The sequence below is a fragment of the Varanus komodoensis genome, unplaced genomic scaffold (assembly GCF_004798865.1).
Source record: "Varanus komodoensis strain SLA01 unplaced genomic scaffold, ASM479886v1 scaffold32, whole genome shotgun sequence".
Lineage (NCBI taxonomy): Eukaryota > Metazoa > Chordata > Lepidosauria > Squamata > Varanidae > Varanus > Varanus komodoensis.
In genome coordinates, this window is record NW_025335798.1 from 8,448,177 (window position 1) to 8,471,763 (window position 23,587).

General features: G+C 46.2%; 1 protein-coding gene across 2 annotated transcripts in view; it reads right to left on the bottom strand.

Moving 5' to 3' along the window:
- LOC123027321 (tip elongation aberrant protein 3-like) overlaps positions 1 to 23,587 on the bottom strand; it is a 28,085-nt gene that overhangs the window by 2,318 nt on the left and 2,180 nt on the right. For both annotated transcript variants that reach the window (XM_044437982.1, XM_044437981.1), the window contains exons 3-8: positions 14,482 to 14,709; positions 7,318 to 7,397; positions 4,937 to 5,015; positions 1,992 to 2,041; positions 976 to 1,096; positions 666 to 852 (exon numbers count right to left, since the gene is read on the bottom strand). In XM_044437982.1, the coding sequence (XP_044293917.1) occupies positions 666 to 852; positions 976 to 1,096; positions 1,992 to 2,041; positions 4,937 to 5,015; positions 7,318 to 7,397; positions 14,482 to 14,644 (680 nt within the window). In that variant the 5' untranslated portion in view covers positions 14,645 to 14,709. The remainder of the gene's footprint in view (positions 1 to 665; positions 853 to 975; positions 1,097 to 1,991; positions 2,042 to 4,936; positions 5,016 to 7,317; positions 7,398 to 14,481; positions 14,710 to 23,587) is intronic.

A 23,587-nucleotide genomic window follows, 5' to 3' on the forward strand; every position in this document is an offset into this window, starting at 1 on the left:
CAAATCCCCACAGCCACAGTTCTTTGGTAGGGACAGACTTGGTTGAGCCTGAGTTGTGGACATGGCCACAGTGGGACAGCCAGCATTGTGCTACTTGAAAAGACGCCACCTCAGCCTCCCACGTGTGTTGGAGTTCAGCTCCCATCAGCACCAGACACCATGGCAAATGGCAAGGAATTCACATAATGGTTGCTGAAAACATCTGGAGGGCACTGTTTTGGGACAGGCTGCTTTATCTGCTTCTGGGGGAAATTTACTCACTGAAAAGAGCTTTTAGCATACTCCTGTGATTCTGCACCCACACAGCACTACATAAGCAATCCTGAATATCAGAACTTTTCTGAGTTCCCCTTCCTACTGCAGCCTCCACATCTAAAATCCCTTCTGAAAGTTGGAAGAACCTCTGGAGTGGGATGTAGGCCTGCACCTATACACATTAGAAAAGCTTTCTGCTTGCACACACAGGCCTCTCAATCCCAGCTGGAATTATGAGAACATGCACATTAAAATTAAATAAGTTCCACTGGGCACAAACTTGATGTTTGATGTAGTGTACAGCTCAGATCACATTCCACCAGATGCTTTATACCTCTCTAGAAGCAGGTACAGCTTTTCACTTTGCCAAACTCCTGCCTAAGTTGTTGGTGAGTAACTCAAATACTTACCTCCTCCTGATGCTGGACCAGCTGGCAGCCAGAAAATCCCACTTCCAGAAGTCCTTTTGTTCATTCAGCCCCATCAGTCCTCCGAACAAGTACATGCTGTTGCGATAAACCACAGCAGAGTGACCGTGCCTGGGTCCTGGAGTGCCACCATTCAGTGTTGCTGGTACGGGGGTCCACTGCCTTGTATCTGAAAGAAATGATGATTGTAGCTAATCCCTGCTGAACTCCACACACAATTTGGAGCTGAAGTCAGCCACAACTCCACACCCCCATACCGAGCATTTCAAAGGGTTTTGCTTCATCAACTTACCAAAGCATAAACTCCAGAATTCTTGAGAAGCGCCTTTAAAGTCAACATATCCGCCATACAGGTACATGCTGCCCCTGTAGATAACTGCACTGTGGCCTTTCCGATTAACAGGCACAGCTCGCTGCAAACAGCAATCCAACAATCTCCATTAACAGTTGCTGCCATCACATCTATGCAAATCAAGCAGACAGCACTCATGTTTCTGAGACAGTCACACTTGCCTTGCTAAACAGCAGTAGCTTAGGCCCTCTCCCTCCAGTGAGACAATAACCCTCAGAAGCTGCTAATGTTGCCTTAGGGCTGATCTGCACACACATGTACAGGGACCCACACGCCCTCTCTGCAAAAGTGGTACAGCACCATTTGTCAGTCCCTTCTGTGCAGGGGTGGGGGAACCACATAACCCAAAGCTCCTTCCTACTGCAGAGAGAGATCCCCTGGTCCTGCTTGATGGATGAGAAGCCTGGGGCATCAAGACTGCTTCCCTGCATCCAACGTTGGCTAAGCCTTGGCATCTGTTTTGCCACTCGGGAGAAGGGAAAGCCATTCCAGGCTGGAAGTGTGCTCCACACCACAGAAGACCTTGCCCCTTGCCACAAAGAGAGAGGAGATGCGGGTGGAACTCTTCTGGGTGAATGTGTTTGTTCTATGGATGGTGGCAGCTGGCATCTTCCCAGTCCAGCTCCTTGCAAGCAGTATGCCTGTTTTCCAAAGATAACAGCACCCACAAACATGGGGAAAGCCTGTTAATTCTAGCACATTCCATATAGGGTGAACTTTTGTTCAAGATTCAAAACTATATAGATTCCTCTCGGGTTACTAGCTAATGGGTGAGTAATGAGAACCCCTTATGGTGAAGCCATGAGAGCAGCAGCACAGGATGACTATAGCTGCACGTTCCTGGCTGTGCCTAAGCTGGAACTGTTTTCAGACCATATTCCAAAGCAAGCTGTTTGATCCACAAAGCAACATGTTTCATGTGTGATTCATACATTGCTGTTTTCCCAACTTCTTACCTCACCCTCCACCACTGCTGTGAGCTGGCACTCCATCCACTTGGTTGAATCTGCAGTTTTAATAAAGTAATTGTTACACTACTAGCCACGAGGGGGCACTCTTGCTCCACGCGTAATGCCAAGGAAGGCACAGTAAGGGAAACATGGAAACAGAGCGAGTCAGAAGGACCCCCCAGGCCATCTCATCTGACCTCTGGCACCAGCCGGCTCTGCTCACGACGTGCCCACCATGTGCATGTCAAGACAAGTCATGCAGCAGATCAGTCCAAGTTTATCTGGCAGTCCAGCATTCTGTTCTCCAAGCATCCCACCAGCTGCCACGGGTGTGATTTAGGAATATAGTACGGTATACAAAATCTTAAGAATTGCTTTTTAACCTTTGCTTGGTAAGTCTTTCATTGAAGCCCATTTTCAAATTAAATTAGGGATGACTAACACATCCCTTTTCTTTGCCACCAGAAATGAAGTTGTTGCGGCCTAGGACTAGTAATAGCCATTCAGACAAAAGGAGTAGATGAAAAGGCTCTGCGATTTGGTTTTCCAAATACACTAATGTCCCTCTGTGATCTCTTCTTGCTGTCTTCTAGTGGAGACTGGAGGACTGTGCACATTACAGTAAAAAAGACAATCCCATGCATTTCAACCACAGGTTAGCTATGCCTTTTCCACAGTCCTTGAAAGGTGCTACCACATGTCATTCAATTTGTGGCTGGATGCCTCGGCCAGTCACAGTTCCTTCAGACACAACATCCATTCCAGTGGTATAGAAAAGGCACAGTCAACATACAGAGAAATGCCAGGATCTCTCTTTGCTCTACTACTCACTGTTCTATGGAAAGTTGTCAGGGGGAAAATGTTTATAAACACTCATAGTCATCTTGATATAAAGCAGGTAGATAAACAGTCTGAGTTCACACGTCACAGTATACAACCAAGGAGTCAATCATGGGTTATGTTGTAAAGGGGAGAGATTGGCATGCTACAGGCCTGCTTCTTCCCCCCACCAGCAGTCCTTCAGTTTTTAAAGTAATGAGTTGTCATTACATCTAAAGCAGATTGGAAAGGCTTGTTATAAACTGAAAAATGTGTGTTGGGTAAGTTAAAATGAAGTATCACTGCTGCCGAATCCCATTTCTCATTCCAGCTTTTTCTAACTTCTAACTGTATCCTATGCATGAAATGCTTTTTGTCCCCAAATAATTACTTCAAGACTAAGGGCAAAAACCAGAACACCTGATAAAGGTGCACTACCTGTAATATAACCAAATTCTATTATGGAAGGAAGCATGACCATGTATCAGGGTGAAGTAGAGAGATGAGACTCCATCTGCAAATCCTGCCATTTGTCACCCTAAATTGCATCTTTTGTACCTATGATGAGTTATGAACCAGTCAGAATGCTTCAGTTACTGAGCAGTATAGAAATGAAAATAAGAGCAGCAAATTGCTGGAAACAACAAGTACAGAAAAGTCAACAGTAAATATTCCCTGTAAACATACTCTCAGAAAAGCTAAAGCTGCTGGGTTGGATTCATTCCTCTTTGAGCTGGCAGAAATATTTCCTGGATGGTGTTGCGCCCAGAGGTGGGCTGGGCCATGGGGAAGCTCCTGTGCCCTCTCTCGGCAGTCCCCAGTGTCATGCTCCCTATTGGCGCTGGAGGCTCCCACCCTTCTGGGGCAGATGTGCACAGGAGGTGGGTGACCTGCAGTGGGAGGGAAGCAACTGATGAAGACCGTCATGGCAGCAATGGAGATGCTTGGCCACATCAGAAGCTTCCTGAGGACGAAAGGGGGCCTTCTGTTCATGGAAGGAAGGTGCAGGATTCAAGCATTTTATAAGAAGTCAAGACTTTCTCAGACTGTCATTGACTATAGGTTTATTCAGCCAAATTAGCCCTTGTGAATATAAGAACATGAGGGTGAGAACTGGGTTGATTACAGGTTAAACAACCCAACGCTTAACCCAAGTTTTCCTGTTGGGAAACCCACTGGGTTATTTATCCCTTAAACAACCCAGCGATCTGGGTATGCAGATCACACTGCTCGACCAACAGAAATTGTGAGTTATGCTACAAAGTGGAAGAGGAGGGTGTGCTGAAGGCAGTGTACCTGGTCATGCACAACAACCACCCACTGGTATTTTTTTAACCAAAGGGCTGTTGAAAAGCCTTACTGTGCATTTTTCCCTCAAGGAACTTTAGACTCAGCATTGCTCTTCTATTACTATAAGACTCACCTACAAAAATCTTAAAATAGACCCAGACTAATACAATTTTCTATAGTTTCATAATGTAAAGTATTTGTAAGGTTTCTGATGGAGACAGATGAAGAGAGAGCCCTGCTTTGTCCACAACTGAATTCATAATTTCAGGCTAACTTTCTGATGCAAGACCAGTGATGATGCTGATAACTTTTAAGCTGCAGCAAAAATGTACACAAAAGAAAGCAGGCTGCAATGCAAAGAAGCAGATGTTAACAAGCTACTGTGTAAAATGTACATGATCCACTTATTTTTACTATTATTTTAATAAATGTACAAGCCAAGTACACCATTACTTCAAATAGCTATTACATTATACTGTCAAATGTCTGACTCCACCAAACTTCAGACAATGTCAGAGAAATGTTCAGGATCCCTGATACACAGGTGAATGTTAATGGTTTACCATGATGGTCAACATTCACTGATATGATGTCCCAGAAGAGACAAATATATCTGATTTCAGGCATTCACACAATATTCACCAAATTTAAGGCATTTAAGGCACAATCCTACACCTGTTCAAAGGAGAGGTCTTACACCTCCCAGCACCTTCCTTCCATATTCTCTCTAAACCAGCACAGGATTGTGTCTGTACTGGAACACACATACCTCTGCAGAACACTGCATTTTTAGAGGGAAAACGTGTGTGATGTCACATGATGAAACTACTTATTTTCCATACCAGTGTCATACATCCAGAGAGGATTCTTCTTCTGTGTGAAAGCAGAATCTACCATTCCACCAAAGATATAGAGGACACCCTGCAATACAGTGATGGTTTTCTGTTCATTACTTGCATTTCCTAAAGTTCTCGGCAATCAAATGAATTCAGTGTAAGTCTGGAATATCTAAGCAGCACCCCAACAACAGACATTCAGAACTTCTTCATACCCATTTAGACAAAGAGGCTGTATTTGTGAGCCTACTTCACACACAGTACATAAGAGTTGCCTTTTTTTTTTTTTTTGCTTTAGATGCAGGAAACTGGTGTGAGAACATCAAGGACCTGCATCCTGTGCACTGCATTCTTTTCCACCCCTGTGAAAAAGTAAATAATTCTCCATTCTGGCCTGACATGAATCCTCAGAAATAAATCTTCATTCATTGATAAGGAAAGGCATAGGGTAGATGCACTGTTTTACCCTTTACCAAGCCATCATTTCTGGCTAAAGTTATGTGAAAATGTTAGAAATGAAATAAATCATCTACAGCTGAAATGCTTGCTTACTAATACAAACTCCTGCAGTCACTGCAGGTAAATATTACCCTGTTAGCAGAACATTTATAACAAGCCATCAGTAAGACCCCAAGATCAATAATATACTTCTGACTATCTGGGTTATTTACTCACTGATTCTAATTTCAAGGCACATATTTTAATGGTGGTGTGAAGCTTCCTCTTTGAGATAATACTTGGGAATGATTTAAATGCAATGTCTTTGACTGGAGGCTACAAGCCTTGCATGGTATAACAGTTTAAACAAGGGCAGGCAACCAGTTTAGCCTCAATGAGCCAAGCGGCAGGTCAGGTCCGCTGACACACTTCCTTCCTCCACCCACAGCTCGGCACACAGCGATGGCGAGGTTTAAATCTTTCTGTAGGCTGAGAACACAGGATGCAGCCACAGTTTAAAGCAGGGAAGGGCAGTCAGACTTGGTTTGGGGGCCAGGCCCCCTCCCTTGAGGACCCAGCTGGCAGGCCAGAAGATGTCAAGGGGGTGGAGCCTCATCTTCAAAGCCACACCCCCTCCCATGATCGCATCAGCCATCCCCTTGCTTAAAAAAAATATTTGTGCAGAGAGAGGCAGGGAGCTTTGTGCCTGCTGTGAACAGGAAAGGGCTCAGCTGCGGTTTCCAGGAGCCAGTCAAGTCAGGCACCTTTTCCCCGCACCAGTGGAAAAGGTCTCAGCTGGGATGCAAATGCTGCAGGAAGCCATGCAGGAGGCTCCTCAGCTGATCTCTGATTCTCCTTTGTGCTGCTTGCCCTCATGGACAGGATTTGGGTAAGACGGGTGGTGAGGCCCACGTAAGGCATGCAAAGTTTATGGGGCCAAGTTGGGGCCCAGCTTGGGCCTGAAGTTGCCCTCCCCTGGTTTAAGGCCTCCCCATTTCAGTGATCTGGTTTGATGCTTCCCTGCTGGTATCGAGAGAAAGGTGACGGCCATCTCACTCAGCTGCCCTGGGATTCCTGCAGGGAGGGACACAAGTTGTGGCTGGTGGATCCTGTGGGCTGTGACCGCCACAGTGGTGGCACCCAAAGGCAGCGGGAGGCTCACCCGCCTTTTCAAGCCTCTCATCTGAGCCCAGCCACGAATGCAGGTGGCAGTCACAAAAGCCCTTGACATGGCAGAGGCTGCCCACTCGAAGCCGATGAGAGGCTTTCAGCTCTTTGCCTGGAAGGGTTCAACGTGCTTTGAGAGCAACTTCCAAACAGAGGGACTCCACTATCTAAATAAGCTCTGGTAAGTTTAAAAATAATGAGTGGCTTTCTGGGGAAAATTGTGTTCCAAACCCCTGTAACTAATGTCCCTCCAAAACAGACTATTTTTTGTCATTCCCTTACACCAAAGCAGCCATGTTACTGAGAGAGAACAATATTCAAAGAGCAAGCACGTAATTTTTGTTGTTTGCGCATTGCACTTGTAAAATCAAACGGAGGAAAAACTGTGTTGGCTGCATACATCCTAAACATGAGTCTCTGTTCCCAAGTATACAGGTATATAGCTATAGATATCAATTTGTGAAGAAGCCTGTGAAAGAACCAAGCAGCCGAACCTGGCTAGGCAAGAAGGGCTCTCCTCACCCCTAGAGTCCCTGGCTTAACCCCTTCACTGGCTTGCACAGGGATCTCTTACTCATGCCCAGCAGCTTCTTAAGGGAAGGGTCTCTTTGCTTCTGGGGAAAGGACAAGAGAGCTCCACATGAAGCAGCAGGCTGGACCCGCTATCTTGCTGCAGAGGGACACCTCCCTATGGAACAGCACCAGGCACAAGACAGCAAGCAAAGTGACTAAAAGGAGAAGATACTACAGTATTTGACAGGATGGGCACAATTCAGGCTTGCCTGGTAATCCACCATTGTGTGTTCCTCCAGTTCTTCTGGGCCATCTTCTGAATTGTCCAGCCTCTCCCACTCCTTACTCACTGGAAAACATTTTTATTGCTTGTTAAGGTAGGAAACGGACCATGAAACCAATTAGCCTATTCCTTCCTAAGGAGGGCCAGATACAAAGTGAATGAAACATGGATTGGCATACACTGTGATGCTTTGAGGTAGGTATCTTAGGAGCTTGCATGGTAGAAAACAAGCGCAGAGCTTCAGGTCTAGGGATAGTTCTCACCACACCAGGTCTCCATTGCTGGAGAGCACTGGACCTAGCTACTAGCAAAAGTCTCTGTCATGGCTTTTCTAGAAAAAGAGATCTACGTTCTTGGCCACATACAGTCCTTCAAGCCACATCTGATGGAGTCTTTTTCAGCCAATTTCTGACCAAGGGTCAGAAAAGAGGTTCACCAGATGGAATTACAACAGGAGTGCAGAACCTCAGGCTCATGGGCCAAATCAAGTCCTCCAGGGTATCCCAGGTGGTCAACTTTGTTCTCCCACCCACTGATTTCTGGTAGTTTGTCTTTCATTCACTGTCTCCAATTCCAAGTTTCACCCTCTGTAACACATGGTTCAACTTGTCTACTGACAACTGAAGATTCACAGCGGGAACAGGGAAATGGATAGCATAATGTCAGGACAGAGGACTATGGTAGGAGGAAGTGACTTAGCACTGTTGGCTCTAACAGCCCACCTGGGTTTTTGGATAAGCAGGTTGCTTACCTGTAACCAATGTTCTTCAAGTGGCCATCTGTGCAGTCACACATATGGGTGCTGTGCCTGCACAGTGCCTTTGGCCGGAAGATTGATAGCTAACGGTTTTGGCAGGAAGCTCCGCTCCCCCTCCCCGTTATAGCTTTCATGCAGCAGAGCGTCTGCCATTTTGTTCAGTCTTTGAAGACCGAATGTTCACCCTCATGCGGAAAAAAGGAGTCCTTACTAAAGATGAGATTGGTACCATGAATGAAAAGCGGTACGGTACCGATGAAATATTTCCACTCACCGACACCGAGCGGGGCCGGCGGGCGGGTTGTGTGACTGCACAGATGGCCACTCAAAGAACATCAGTTACAGGTAAGCAACCTGCTTTTCTTTGTCGTGGCCTCTGTGCATCACACATATGGGTAGATTAGCAAGCTTACCCTTATTGGAGGAGGGGAGGTGTCCTTAACGAAGAATAGACGAGAGAACGGCTCTGCCAAAGGAGCAATCTTGTCCGGCACGAATATCTAGCCGATAATGCTTAGTGAGGGTACATGGAGTAGCCCAAGTGGCAGCTCTGCAGACGTCGTCTATTGGAAATCCCGAAGCAAAGGCAGAAGTAGCGACAGCTCTAGTAGAATGACCCCTTGGAATTGTAGGTAAGTCAATCCTAGCCAACTGATAGGATAGAGTAATTGTGTGGACTATCCACTTGGAGAGTCTCTGAGGGGTAACTGGAAGGCCCTGATTTTGCTCAGAGTATTTGACAAAAAGCTTGTTGGAACGTCGAATAGACTCAGTCCTTGATCTGTAGAAGGCCAGGCAGAGTCAAGTGTGTGTAAGGATCTCTCGAGTGGATTTGTCGGGGACGGAAAGAAGGCAGGTAAGACAACGTCTTGTCCAATGTGAAAGGAGGTGGCCACCTTGGGAAGAAAGGATGGATCCATTTGCAAAACAACTTTCTCCCTGTGGAAATTTAAATATGGAGGATCTACCCACAGAGCACAGAGCTCACTAGCTCTTCGAGCTGATGTAACTGCTACAAGGAATGCTGTTTTCCAAGAAACAAGACGTAAATTGATTGTCACCTAGGGTTCAAAAGGAGCTCGTGTAAGCACTTGCAAGACCACTGAAAGACTCCACGTAGGCATCACTGGTCTGACCGTCGAGTTAAGGTTATAAAGTCCCTTAAGGAATCTCTTTATGAGTGGTTGTGAGAAAATGGAGGAACCTTGAACTGTGCCATGGTAATAGGAGATTGCTGCAGTGTACACTTTTATAGAAGACGGCTTCAGTCCGGAATGGTGGAGTTCTAATAGGAACTGAAGGATTTGGTGTATGGATGCTGAGAGTGGGAGAAACGAACAAGACTCGCCAAAAGTAGAGAATCGTCGCCACTTAGCCGCGTATGACTTCCATGTTGACGGCTTTAACGCAGAATCAAGAATGTGCTGAACGTCCGGATGAAAAATTGTCAGATCCGACGGGACGTTCGTTGGATCTGATGAAGTGGGGAAGACGAATGGATTCGAAGTATGGGGCAACATGTCAAATCGGGGGACAGGATTCGGATCACATGCAGATACCATCGGTACCGAGTCAGTATCAATTGTTATTGGATTCACCAGGCTGTCACTTTCAGCGACGTTAAATCCGGATGGTGAACTGTGCCTTCTCGCTGGGTTATGAGATACGGAATGAGTGGAAGATGAAGATATTCTTCTTGAGAGATGTGAAGAAGCGTTGAAAACCAGGCTTGGCATGGCCACCATGGAGTTACCAGCAGTCCCATGGCTCTGTTGTGGATTATCTTCAATATCACTTTCATAATGAGGGGGATCGGAGGGAAAGCGTAAAATTTCAGATTGTTGCAAGGGATCATAAAGGCGTCCCCTAATGATCCATGTCCGATTCCCGCTCTCAAGCAAAAAGTCTCGCATACCCTGTTCTATCGGGTGGCGAATAAGTCTATGTCTGGGAAACCCCAGTGATGGAAGAGGTGGTCACATGTCTGGGGTCTAGTTCCCATTTGTGAGATGTGGACATGTGTCTGCTCAGAAGATCGGCTTCCACACTGTCTGTACTGGCAAGGTGTACTGCTACCAGAGTAATGTCTCTCGGGATGCACCATTCCCAGATTTGCATCGACAATCTGGCTAGAGTTGGTGACTTTGTCCCACCTTGCTTGTTCAGATAAAAAACCGTAGCAATGTTGTCCGAGGTTATCTGAACAACTTGATGTTGAAGAACATCCTCGAACGAATGTAGAGCCTTGAATACAGCCAGGAGTTCCAAGAAATTGATATGATTGCTGGATTCTTGATGATTCCACACACCTTGAGTGCGTGGATCGGAACACACTGCTCCCCATCCCAGTAGGGATGCATCGGTACCGATGCTCACTGAAGGGTATTGGGGTCAGAATGGAACCCCCACAGTAAGGTTGGCCAGAACTGTCCACAAGAGCAGAGAGTGAAGAACAGAGGATGGAATCCAAATCAACTTTGTTGGTAGATCCCTTTGCAGCCGAAACATTTTGTTGAATAGGAGCTGAAAAGGACGAAGGTGAAGTCTGGCATGTGCGACCACAGCAATTGACACGGCCATATGTCCCAAAAGTCTCTGGATGGACCGGGCAGGAACCGTCATATCTCATTGCATTCGATGGATGTGTCGAGTAAGAGTCTGCTGTCTGTCCCGAGGGAGGAAGGCTTTTGCCATCGTAGAATCCAGACAGGCTCCGATGAAAGTAATTGTCTGTCCAGGGAGAAGAGAAGATTTCTCAGTATTAATACAAAGTCCAAGGTCCTGTAGCAGGCTACAGGTTGTACGTATTGAGGCAAGAAGTCCCTCTCTGGTCTGGGAAACTAGCAACCAGTCATCAAGATAAGGGTAAATTTGAACACCCCACAGCTGTAGAAAGGCACAGACAGGAGCCATACACTTAGTAAAGACTCTTGGAGCAGTAGCCAGTCCAAAAGGCAACACCGTGAACTCAAAGAGTTGGGATGCGACAGCAAAACGAAGGAAACACCTATGACAAGGATGAATGGAAATGTGGAAATAGGCGTCCTTCAAGTCCAAGGAGGCGAACCAATCCTCTTTCCTCAGCAACGGTAGGGTATTTTGAAGGGTGGCCATCCTGAATTTCTTCGTTGTGATAAACTGATTAATATTCCGTAAGTCCAAGATTGGACGAAGACCACCATCCCGCTTCGGGACCGTAAAATATCTCGAATAGAATCCATGAAGTCCTTCCATCTGAGTTAATTGACGAACTGCTCCTTTATGAAGAAGCTGTCGAACTTCAATGAGCAATACCGGCGAACATGAGGTGAAGCGGATCAGGCTTGATGGAGGAACGATGTTGAATTCTATCCGATATCCATGCTGAATGATGGACAATACCCACCAATCAGATGTGATGGACTTCCAAATGGGGAATCGGCCTCTCAGCTGGTCCCCAAATGAGAGAGGGGTGGGTAGAGTAGGAAGGAGAGCAAAGGTTCACCTGTCCCGTCAACGTTGCCTCCTGTCACCCTCGAAACGACGATGGCCTTGTTGGTATCATTGCGGGGGCTGTTGATGGCGGCATTGCTGTTGTTGTTGCCGGTGTTGAGGCTGCTGTCTGGTTTGGTATGGTTGCCTGTAGGAGGGACGGGTACACGACCACTTCCGTCAGATCTGTGGTTGAAGCTCCATCCACCGGGCTGTCATATGGGACTCGTGAATCTTTTTGAGTTTGTGGTCGGTCCTAGAATGGAAGAGCCCGAACCTGTCAAAGGGCATCTCCTCTATCCACCTCTTCATCTCCTCCGGAAAGTTGCAATTGTGCAACCACACATGCCTCCGGAGGGAGACAGCACCGACCAGGGCCCTCGAGTCCATGTCCATGTGGTGTCGAGCAGTGGACAACTACTGAACCATGACTTGCATGGCCTCCTTTATAAAAACTTTTGCGAGATCGCCCTGGTTATCCGGAACGGCCAAGATGACATTGTTGAGGTGCTGCATAATAAAATACTGGTACCTCGCCAGTGTTGCCTCATAATTAGATATTCTGAGCCCGAGACCAGAAGCGGCATAGACTCGTTGAACCAGGGAGTCAATTTTTCTCCCTTCTTTGTCTCGGGGCACGGTATGACCCCTTGATTCCCTGCCCTGGGAGGACTCCACCACGACCGAGTTCGGTTTAGGATGATGGAGGAGGAACGGAATGTCCTCCTCCCGAACTCAGTACATGGATTCGTACCTCCTTGGAGTTGGCTGGGGGTGGGCAGGCAGGTCCCACGGCTGGGTCATAGCCTGCCACAAGGTAGTGATGAGCGGCAGCACTATCGACGTCGACTATTCCCCATGGACGACATCATAGAATTTGTCCATACTGGGGCCAGGCCATTGTACGGCATCGATTTCAAGTGACTGGACCAGATGCAACATTAATTCTGCAAAGGAAATGTGGGATTTGTCAGGAGACCCAGGGCCCTGGGAGGTCACTGTGACATCCGGGGAGGTGGAGTCGACGTCGGAGTCGTCTGAATCAACCCCATAATATGGAGGAGCTGAGGAGGAAGACTCTGCTGGTGATAAGGACCGACTGCTCTCCATAGTCCGTATCGGAGAAGTACGCCTTGGGACCGAAGATGCTGGGTGGTCGCGAGGTGTCGGTGGAGAGGAACGTTCTCTCGGGGCTGGATAGTGCCCGACGGAATGGCCGTCCCCCCATCCATGGTAGTGCGAAGGTTGAGGATTGTACCATCCCTCTGATCTCTCGAACGAGTGACTTCTCCAGCTCCTGGGAGGAGACATCTCCACATCTGCTTCCAGTCTAGCTGGGGGCACAGGCGTGGGGGACCTAGCCCTGGGTGGGGAATCCCGAATCTCCCCATCGGAGATCGATTCCCTCGGCGGAGCTTGGAGAGGCTCCGATGTAAGCTCACCCATGTGTTGAGGGGACCCGCAAGGGGTAACCCTCATGGCCTCCTGAAGAGCTGGGCCCAGTGGTGTCGGTACCGCGACAGCTGTCGGGACCGAAGGGGCCGACGAACCTGATTCTCAGTGCTTGGGGCACTCAGGGTTCTTGGTCTTCTGAGGTGGCTTCCCAGTCTTGTCTTTTTTAGCCTTCTTATGGTCAGGCGGCTTATCGGAACCAGTGTGCTTCCATTTTTCATGCTTCTTCTTAGGTGAGGAAGCAGGCCGATCGCCCATGGTGGACGCGCCTTCGTCTGACGGGCATGAGGGCGGAACCACAGAAGAAGAGGCCAGTGGGACAGATACTGGTGGGTCCGACTGGAGGAGTGCACGGTCCCACAGAAGTCTCCGGAGGCGGTTCTCACGGTTCTTCCTGGCCTGCTTTGAAAAGGCCAGGCAGTGAGAACACTTGTCCGTTCTATGCCCTTCCCCCAAGCAGGGAAGGCATAGGTCATGCGGGTCTGCAGGAGATATTTTAGACCCACATTCCGCGCACTTGCAGAAAGCCGCTTGTTGCGCCATCGTAGAAAAGGAAAAGGAGAAGATAGTGCAGCGGGTAATAATATATTTTTGGTTTTTTTGGGGTTTTTTTAGAAAGAAGTGAATAAGTAACGAAGAACAACAAGAGAAACAACAGGAACTGGAAAAACAGGGGATAATAAACTTGGAAAGAAGAATAATTGGGAGTAGAACGAGAAATGGTCAGAGTGAGAGCGAAAGCGGCACGAGGCACAACAAACAAACAGCAGTCGCAAAGACTGAACGAAATGGCGGACGCTCTGCTCTATATAAGCTATAAGGGGGAGGGGGAGCGGAGCTTCCCACCAAAACCATTAGCTATCAATCTTGCGGCCAAAGGCACTGCACAGGTGCAGCACCCATATGCGTGATGCACAGAGGCCACGACGAAGAACCTATGATCATCCCACAGCCAAAGTTATTTGCTTTTTTCACAGGTGCCCTTGCCATCTGACGCAAGATAGAGAGTAACCAAAGAACATCTTCCTAGTAGTGGCATCCCATTTATGGAACTCCCTCCTTGCATTTTTATTCTCTTAGGCTTTTAAAATGTAAATAGTTGCGGTTGCTTTTATTGCATTACGTTGGTTTAGTATGTTGCATATTTAATATTTTATTTTTATGTAACCCACATAAAAACAGGGCTGTAGGGCAGTATGCACATCTTTATATAAACAAATTGAATATTAAAAGAGGGTTTGGAATACCAAGCCACACAGTTGTCATATGATAAATTTTATTAGATTTCAAGATTACTCAATAATATTACCTATTTTGCTTGGAGAGAAAATGCGGCTATAAAAGGAATCGGCACATGACAGAAAGCTTCAGATCGCAATGTTATATAGTAACCACCACAGGGTTGTGGGAATTCAGTCTGTGGAAATTTGATGTAATGGCATAATGAGACCAGTGAAGAAAAAACCTTACCTATCTTGCACCTCCAAAAGTCACTCAAAGTAGTGCTTTGCCGGCCACCATAAACATACAGAAACCCCCTGCAGATGCAGCAGGCGTGCTTGAACCGGTCACATGGCGAAACTGCGCTCTGCGGTACGGGCGTCCAGGAACATGCTACAGTTTCTCCTTTCATGTCTGGGCTAGCTGGAACGCCTGGCCATGTCAAGAAGGTTTTTCCAGAGCATGGCAGTCCCCAGCCTGAGTAGAGAAAATTAGGGAAACAGAGATCATTGATGGCACTCCCTGAAGTTCCTTAAATGATCAAAACTGATTTTCAGTCCAAATTGGCTATCAGGTTGTGATACTCTTTAACTTACAAACCATCAGCCAGGGTGAGGGGATTTTCATTGCCTCGACTAGGGCAACTCCCATCAGTTTTACATAAAGCATGCCAGTATAAATGTCCAAAAGGTACAAAATAGTGTTCAGAGTTTTGATGGCACAATGTAGGATCTTTTGCTTTAATATCTCCTGAAATCAGAATGAAATATAAGGTAAGAAGATGACAGGGAAGTTTAACTATCCGTGAACTAAATTCTTCCTTGTCTCTTCCAAGGATAAAGAATCATTCTAATTGGACTGAGATGTGCAGGAGCAAAAAGGAATACAAAATTAAAAACAACACTACAATGATGGAGTCAATTTTGATCTTACTAATATAGCTGTTTCTTCAGCCAAACAGTAATTTGAGCTCAAGTAGATGTTCTTCTGTGCTTTCTCTGCACCACAATCACACCACTCCCCATTAGATTAACACATGCACATGGTAGGCGTGTCATGAGTGGAACTGGCTGGAGCCGGGGGTCAGACTAGATGGCCCAGGAGGCCCCTTCTGACTCGCTCTGTTTCTATGCTTCTGTGCAACTGTGTGAAGGCAGGAGAGTGTCACACATGAGAAAGGGTTTCCTGTTTTCATCCTGAAACAAACACCATTTCTTAATGTTTCTAAAAGTTCCTAAAGTACACTTGCTGCTGTGCAGAACTGTGAGTGATCAGAGGCTGCATCAGGCCTGAGGTCTAAGACAATAGGGGGAAAGAAGAAGGGGAGGGCGGGCAGCACTTCACCAAGACTAGGCAACTCCACCCATCAAGAGCACAGTGTCTAGGGAACGACAGGGGCAAAAGACCGAAAAGCCCCAAGGGTCCGCATCTAAATAAAATTCTACCCTGGCATAAGGAGCAAGGAGATAATGTGATACTTCCACAGAGTCCCCTGGCCTGGGATACTTGTGGAAAAGGAGGGGAAAGGAGGCAGCCAACAAGCCACGGCGAGCTCAATCACATGTCAAGTCAGGTGAGTTAGCGCAATGTGTAATCACACCCACTGAGACAAATGAGTCAATTAAAGGGAGAAAGGTAAGTAAGAGATCATGAGAGAGGGAAAACTGGTTGATGGGAGAATTAAAAGGAGGTGGTGAAGAAGAAGAAATGGCTGGGCTTCTCAATGCAATAACAAGCAACTGTGTGCAGGGAAAGTGATGAGGGAACACAATGCAGAAACATTGAAAAACCACCTTAGATAGAAGGAGTAACTAAACTGGGGAAGAAAAACGTTCATATAGTAGAAGACAGGGCAGAGAAATCAGGAAATGTATGGTCACAGATCAGGGAGTTTCAATCATCAAAAACTAACAGCACTGCCTTTTTCATAAAAGAAAAATCTGGCATTGGTTAGTTCCAAGGATAGTACAATGCACACAATCATCCTGTAAAACCAGTTCTCCCCCACCCGCTTCTTCTTGTCTCTGATGCACTGCAAAGCAACACTGGCCAAGAATGATCTAATCACATAAAGCTTGGATCATTTCTGCCTCTTTGCTGTCATAATTAGTCACCCTACGCCGGGTCCCTCACTGTCCCCTGGGCACTGCTAGTATCCCCACAAGCACCATATGGCTAGGGTTAGCCGTCATCAATATGGGAATTCAGGCTGGATTATCCATACCACCAGAGAGCACCACACAGGGCGGGCGGTTCAGACTAGCTTGGTAGCAGGCCTCCCCCATCCCAGCTTTTTAATATCCATAGCGCTTGGTTAAATTATTTATTGTTCATTTATTACCTCAATTCATATGTCGCTTGCAGGGATAGGTGTATGCATTTTGCTTGCAGGGAAATGAGCACTTGTAGACGCTTTGTGAAGTTGGCAGTGCTTTCTGGCTGTAGCCCTGCATCTTTACCTATGCAAAGGCAGACAGCTGCTATCGTAGTCCAACCCCCACCTATTTATTGTATATTTTAATAGTACTTGTGAACATATCCAGAACCTGCTTGAAGATCTGTAGGCTCCCTGATAACATAACTACTGCTTGCTTCAAACTGCCTATCCGTGAATGAAGATTCAACTGTGTCATGTATGCTTTCATCGAGATTAACACCCTGTTCCCCAAAAGGATGCGATTGTTAAATCATGCTCCTATCCATATAAATGTTAAGGGAACTTTATGTCTTAGATTATTTTCTGTATCAAATATGAACAGAATATTGGAGAGAACTCAATTATAACTGCTCTCTTTCAGCAGGAAGGAATAAACTCTGGTCTATTGCATTACTGGAGAAATTATCATGTCAGGTTGGACAGGCTAGGTCTGCAAATCACAAAGACTGTTTTTAGAAAACCTGGGAAGCTTTTATACATTTTGTCAATAATAAAACAACACAGAAGCTAAATTTGCATGACATAACCCATTGTGGAATAATACCCACAACATAGTGTTGTGTTGTGCAGGTACAGAGTGATTTCCCCAATGGGTTATTGTAGGGGTTATTTTACCTACAACTAGTTGTTGCATCATCTGAATCCAGGCAACCAGCCCCGCCGTGGCTTTGGGGAATCAGCTTTTGAGCAATTGGGCAGGGGCGGCCGAAAGACCTATGCCTGCCAGTGCCAGCCACCCACAAGTGCTCAAGGGGAACTTGGGGCAGCTGGCATTGGCGTCCTTTGCTCTCTCCATGATTATGTGTTGCTTTGAGCTTACCCCAGGGTCTTTCCCCCAACTTTAATTTTAGTTTTCTTCAGATTGCAAAAGCCAGCCAGACCTCAGGAGTCTGCTCAGTGTGTCCTGATGTTCCTTTGGAGGGGCTGCTGGTAGTTACCACACCTATGTACATTTGTACGTGCGCACGCGTGCGTGTGGAGAGATAGAGAGAGACAGTCCCTCTTAATTTTCACAAATATTTGTGAAAATTATTTAGTTTGGCCTGTACTTTCAAAACTGCAAACATTCATCATTGCACAGGTGCAGGAACGGGGAGCCTCAGGTGAGCAACGTGCATAGAAGTGTCTTCTGACAAATACTGCAGATACCCATGTTGGGCATGGCCCCATAGAGGAAGGAGGACAGTTTGTTTTCCCCATTGGTTATGCCTGACAGATGTCAAAAGGCAAATGGAACCAGACGTCTTTGTGATTTAAAATATAGGGGTGGGACAATGAAGAGGTACATAGACTTGATGCAATTGTACACATCTCTTCCCTCCATCATTTGTAATGCTTACTTCAGCATAAAATCATCCAAGTTCATAGGATACTACTGGGCCCAAAGTGCTCAAGCCTTGCTCAAGGTTTTTAAAACATTTTTTGACATGCACATGGTGGACATGTTGTGAGCGGAGCCAGCTGGAGTCGGGGGTCAGACTAGATAGCCTGGGAGACCCCTTCTGACTCGCTCTGTTTCTATGTTTCTACATCTGAATCATTTGCTTTTGCACAGGTCAGCCAGTTCTATCAGTGCAGTGTGTGAAATGTCCAGTGGTTCAAACAAGGCACATGTCTGCACAAAGGAAGGTCAACAAGTCTAAAGCCATTACACAAGCAAATTTAAAACACTTCCATTCCTAAGAAAACAGATTGGTATTCTAAGATAGAAACATGCAAGATTCCAGTAAAAAACTGTAATCTTTGTCTTCGTTTGCTTTTAAGGCTGCTGCACATAATGCCAGTTAAATGCCACACACTACAATGGCTTGGATCCAGACTTGGTCACATTCAGAGTAGACCCAAGTGCATTGATTTCACTGGGATGATTCTAAGCATTGCAAACCAGTTTTGCGGAGTAAAAGTTCCTAATAAAACATTTTAACTAGAACCACCGCATGAATGCAGGTTCCTATAAAACCTGTGTGAGACGTACCCTGAGGCATGATTCTGCTAAAGGCACAGCGTTCACATTTTACCCTGACTCAGTCCCACAGCCTGTGTACAAGTTAAGTCTACTTGCTGAAATAAAAAAAGACAACACACGTGCATGTGCAAACTGCTCCTCTTCAACACCAAGATCTCACTGAGCTTCATTCTCATCGGGGATTTGAAGCAAAGATTCCCTAAGTAGGATTCTGGGTCAGGAGTGAGTCTTGGCACCTCTCTCTTCAAAATGAAGCACTAGGAAAGCATTATCTTGGAGGCTCTGAAAGGATTTGTTATCAGAGAACTGAGGTGTGCTTTCTTAGGAGAGCATTTTTAAAAAATATTCCAAGAAAAGACTGATCAGTGAACACAAATGCTACCAAAGGGTTTATGTAACTGTTGCAAGTGCTATGTGAACTGATCATATAAAAAGGGTTTCACAGACAAAATTGTAGGTGGCTGCCTTACACAATGGAAACAGGACAGGGGGAACAGTTGCCCCCCAATGAGCCATAACCCCTGGATTTCCTACTTTCACTTTCTAGAAGTGTATTTTCACCCTTGTAGAACCTGAGATACAGTAAATGGCAAAACATCCAGGAAGCATTCTGCCCAGCTCTTTTGTGAGAAACTAGCCAGGTCTCATCTTTCAGTGCTTTTAGCCACTGAATGAACTCACAAATAGCACACAGATCATTTTTAGTCAGCTACTTGGTTTCCCTTGTGAAATGATCGATCCCCATAGAAATCCAGATTTTAATGTAGTTGTTGCTAGGAAGTAGTTGGTCTAACCAAAAACAAAAGGCAGCCACATAACTGGAGTTCATGATCTAACCCGGACTTCTTTCAGATTTATTTATTACATTTCCATAGCACCAAAGCTTTCTTACAAAATAAACTCATCTCCACATCCCAAGTCTGTAACCATCTATTAAAATTAACCTGCCAATAAGTTCTATCATCATTATATACCCATATATTGCAGGAGTGGGACAGTGGCTGAGAGAACATAGGTTATGCCAACCATGTAAAGAAGCCCGGGGCTCTTGAATCCATTTTGCTGCATAGGGCATGGCCAACCTGCAGTGTAATCCAGTTTTGTTAGCTAGTCTACTTGCATGGTGGAGTATTCTCTCTCTCCACATCCCCCCCTCCCCGACTGAGCTAGGGTTTGAGGGGGATACAGCTACTGCTCTGTAGTTCTAACAGTAGTGCAATTGAGTGCTAGAGGGGCTGAGGATGGCCAGGGAAGGAATTGAGTGTTGCAGCCACAGATGGAAAGATGTGGTTTGGACAGTGGGTCTACCTGCTGAGAAACTGGGGGAGATTAACAACTCAACAAATGACTCAGAGGCCTGGCCTAATAACCTAATTCATCCGGTGCTCTGGCTTCACCATGGTCAGCCAATGCACTAAACATTGTAGATTTGTTCTCTGACTCTAGTTATGCATGTATATACTTGGCCCCACCCCCTGAATAATTCCTCTGGACACCCAACGAACAAGAGGAAAGAGACACAAGTGAATACAAGTAAATGCTGTCGTCCATACTTTAAATGGTGAAGACTGATGGTCAAAGCAAGAGGGGGCAGTAAGTTACATAGAAACAGGTGAGTCAGAAGGGTCCTCCCGGGTCATCTAGTCTGACCCTGGCTCTAGCTGGCTCCGCTCATGACATGCCTACCATGTGCATGTCTAGCCTATCCTTGAACATCCTCACCAATGGGGCTTCAACCACCTCCCGTGGAAGCCCATTCCATACCCTCGGGGTCCTAACTGTCAGGAAGTACTTCCTGGCATCCAAATTGAACCTTGGTTCCTTGAGCTTGGCTCCATTGGAGCGCGTCCTGCCCTCCTCTACAGGGGACAACAGGTCTCTACCCACCTCCATGTGACACCCCCTCACATACCTATATGTTGCCAATAGATCCCCTTGAAGTCTCCTCTTCTCCAGGCTGAAAAGTTCCAGTTCCCTCAGTCTCGCCTCATACCCCATCCCCTGCGATCCAGCCACCATCCTTGTGGCCCTGCACTGCACTGCCTCTAACCTGGCTATATCCTTCCTGTAATGAGGGAAGTAGATGCCTGGCTGCTTCAGACTTCAGCTCCAGCATTCCTGGTCACTAACCATGCTAGCAATGACTTCTGGGAACTGAAGTCCAAAACATCTAGACATTTTGCTTCCTGCTCATATTTAGATAAAAGGTTCAAGAGCTGTACAGAAAAATATGGGCTCTGAAATCTATATAAAATATTTTAATAGCAAGCATCACAATATTTTCATGTATTTTCAATGTACTATCCATCTCTATCAGAGCTGTATGACAGTCTAGGGGAAAACTCTAGTCAAACAGAAGGATTTTTCAAACCGTATCCCATATGTTGGGTCCAATGTTATTCAATTTTTCCACTGAAGCTCTGGCTAAAGAGACAGAAAAATATGTCTGAAAGTGAAAGTGAAAGTGAATGGGAAAAGATGTCAGATTTGAAAGACTAAGGGCAGGTTCATATCCCTGGAGAAGAAACTTTATTTATTGATTAGTATGAATATACTACTGCATAACTGGGCAAATTCCACAGCAGTGAATAGTGAAAATCTTAAAAAGCTAGAAGAGTAAAAAAGCACATTAAAATAGGATGACATTAAGTGTGGCTGGTTGGTAAGAAAGGCTTCCCAGATAAAGATGCCTTCAGTAGCCACCAAAAACCACAGAGTGTCAAGTCCGCCTCACCTCCAGACACTGGGAATTCCATTGCAATGTGGCTGCCACACTAAAGGTGGAAGATACCTGCTGGGCCACGAGTCCGTATGAGACCACCAAGAGTTTTTATTAGCCTGGAAGGGGCAAGGATTGAAAAAAGCCTGTAGTCAGCAAGCACCTTGTCCATATCTTCAGACTGCAGCAGCTGAATTTTTAATTTAAAAAAAATTGTTTTATTTCTGTGCTGCCCAGGTGCCAATGCTCTTGGGGTAGTTTTCAACAATTCATAAATACATTTTTCCACAATGCAAACATTTAAAAATTTAAAAAAATGAAAACAGCTAAATTGCACAATAAAGAGAAGCTCTGTAAAAATACCTGGGATGAATAATCACTTCAAGCCCTTGGATATCCTAGTTTAGCATTAAAACTCTTGGCATAAAGGGCCATCTTAGCCTGGCACCAAGAAGATAACAAGATTAGTGCCCGACAGGTCTCAGTGGGGAGGTAATTCCATAGATGGGGGCCCCCATAGAGAACACTCTCCCTCTTGCTGCTGTGCTCTGAACCCTTCCCAGAGTTGGCATTCAGGGGAAGTCTCCAGATGCTGACTAGAGTGCCCAGGTAAATTGATTCCACGGGCAGATGGCGACGCAAGTGCCCTTGCCTAGAGCTGCACTGACAACAGCATCAAGTGTGCTGCATAGGCACACAATTTGCCCTCAACATGTGATGTAAAAGCACCACTGCAGGTCTTTGAGAGGACAAGGCTGAATTCACCGGTTGCAGTGGGAACAGGCCCCTAACGACCTTAAAGAGTTCTGCTAGGCAACTATTCGAAGATGCAACAGAGACAATAACCTTTCTTTGCTGCCTGCACTGCCATGGCTGGCTCCAGCCTTACATTGGGCTGTTTATAAGCCCCTTGAGATGGCTGGTTGCTAGTCCAGATACATTAATTTGCCTGTAAATCAGCTTAAATCCAGGAGAAATTACGGAGGGGCAGGCACAGCACCTTGTAATAGTAGTTGGAGTAGTAGTTCCAGCACCTCCTCATCAGCCTGAGGGTACCAGGTGTCCAGGCCAGAGTCTGTACTAGGCCACTGCTGTTTGCCTTCTCGCTCCTGGCTGTGGCAGGCAGCAGTGTCTGCAAGCATTGCATGTGGCCACTATATGCTTGCTGGCTGACCTGGCAGCCAGCTGGAATAGTGGGGCCCCTGTGGTCGCGTGGATTTACAAGCCTTGGATGTTCTGTGAGAGGGAGTGTGAGAGACCAAGGGCTCCTCGTCAGTTTAGTAGAAATTAGTCTGGTGAGCATCCCAGCCATAACATTCACATAGTTAATTATGCATAGAGGAATTCCCTAGATAAAATACCCAGAGAGTAATAAAGACAATGCAACATTTTTCTAGAAAGGTTTTTAAAAAATAGAAAGGAACATGCCAAAGTAATGAGTGAGCCGTTAACTACAAGGCCTCTTTTAAAGGGACAAACAAGGGGAAGTGGGGGGGATTAAGGGGTAAGCCCCTTGCAGAATTGTAGCCTGGATGAGAATGGAAGGGGAAGAATGGGGGAGCAGGATGGAGCAAAAGCCAAAACAATGGGGTTTAACTAATTGTCTATTTATTTATTCAAAGAGACACTATGATGCTTAGACATTGGCTGGGCTCCCTCGGATCCAAGACTGGGAAACCAACCTCAGCACTGGGGATCCAAGACTGGAGTGCCCTCTGCCCCACAACAGCTGGCATGAAAAGAACCAAGCCAGCTGCCTCTCCAAGATCACGACAGTGACCTCAGAGGAGGAGGTTTGAGGGCAGGCAGTGAGGAATGGACAGTGCCACCAACAGTGCATCCTGGCAGTGCCTCAGCCGTCTTCCATCCTGCGCTGAAGTGTGCCCATTAAAGTGACCTTTCCCGGGCAGGAACACAGGAGTGACCTCATCTCCACGCGCGCTCCATCCTCCATAGGATGCCTGTAATCCTCCAGTCTAGAGGGTTGCCATTATTCACTTGTCCTGTAAGTCATTTCCTTATAGTGATGTTGTACCCTTTTTCAAGTTTTGAGGGCAAACAGAATTTTACTCTTCACTGCTAACCTTCACCCCAACACATTCAAGATAATGTTTCAGCAGTGGATTTCCTAGGGCTTCCTGAATGTTGCCTTCCACCTCTGAGTGGTAACATAGACAATACAATAGAGGAGCTATGTGATTTGATTAGATTAAAACCAAGTACAGAGCTGAAA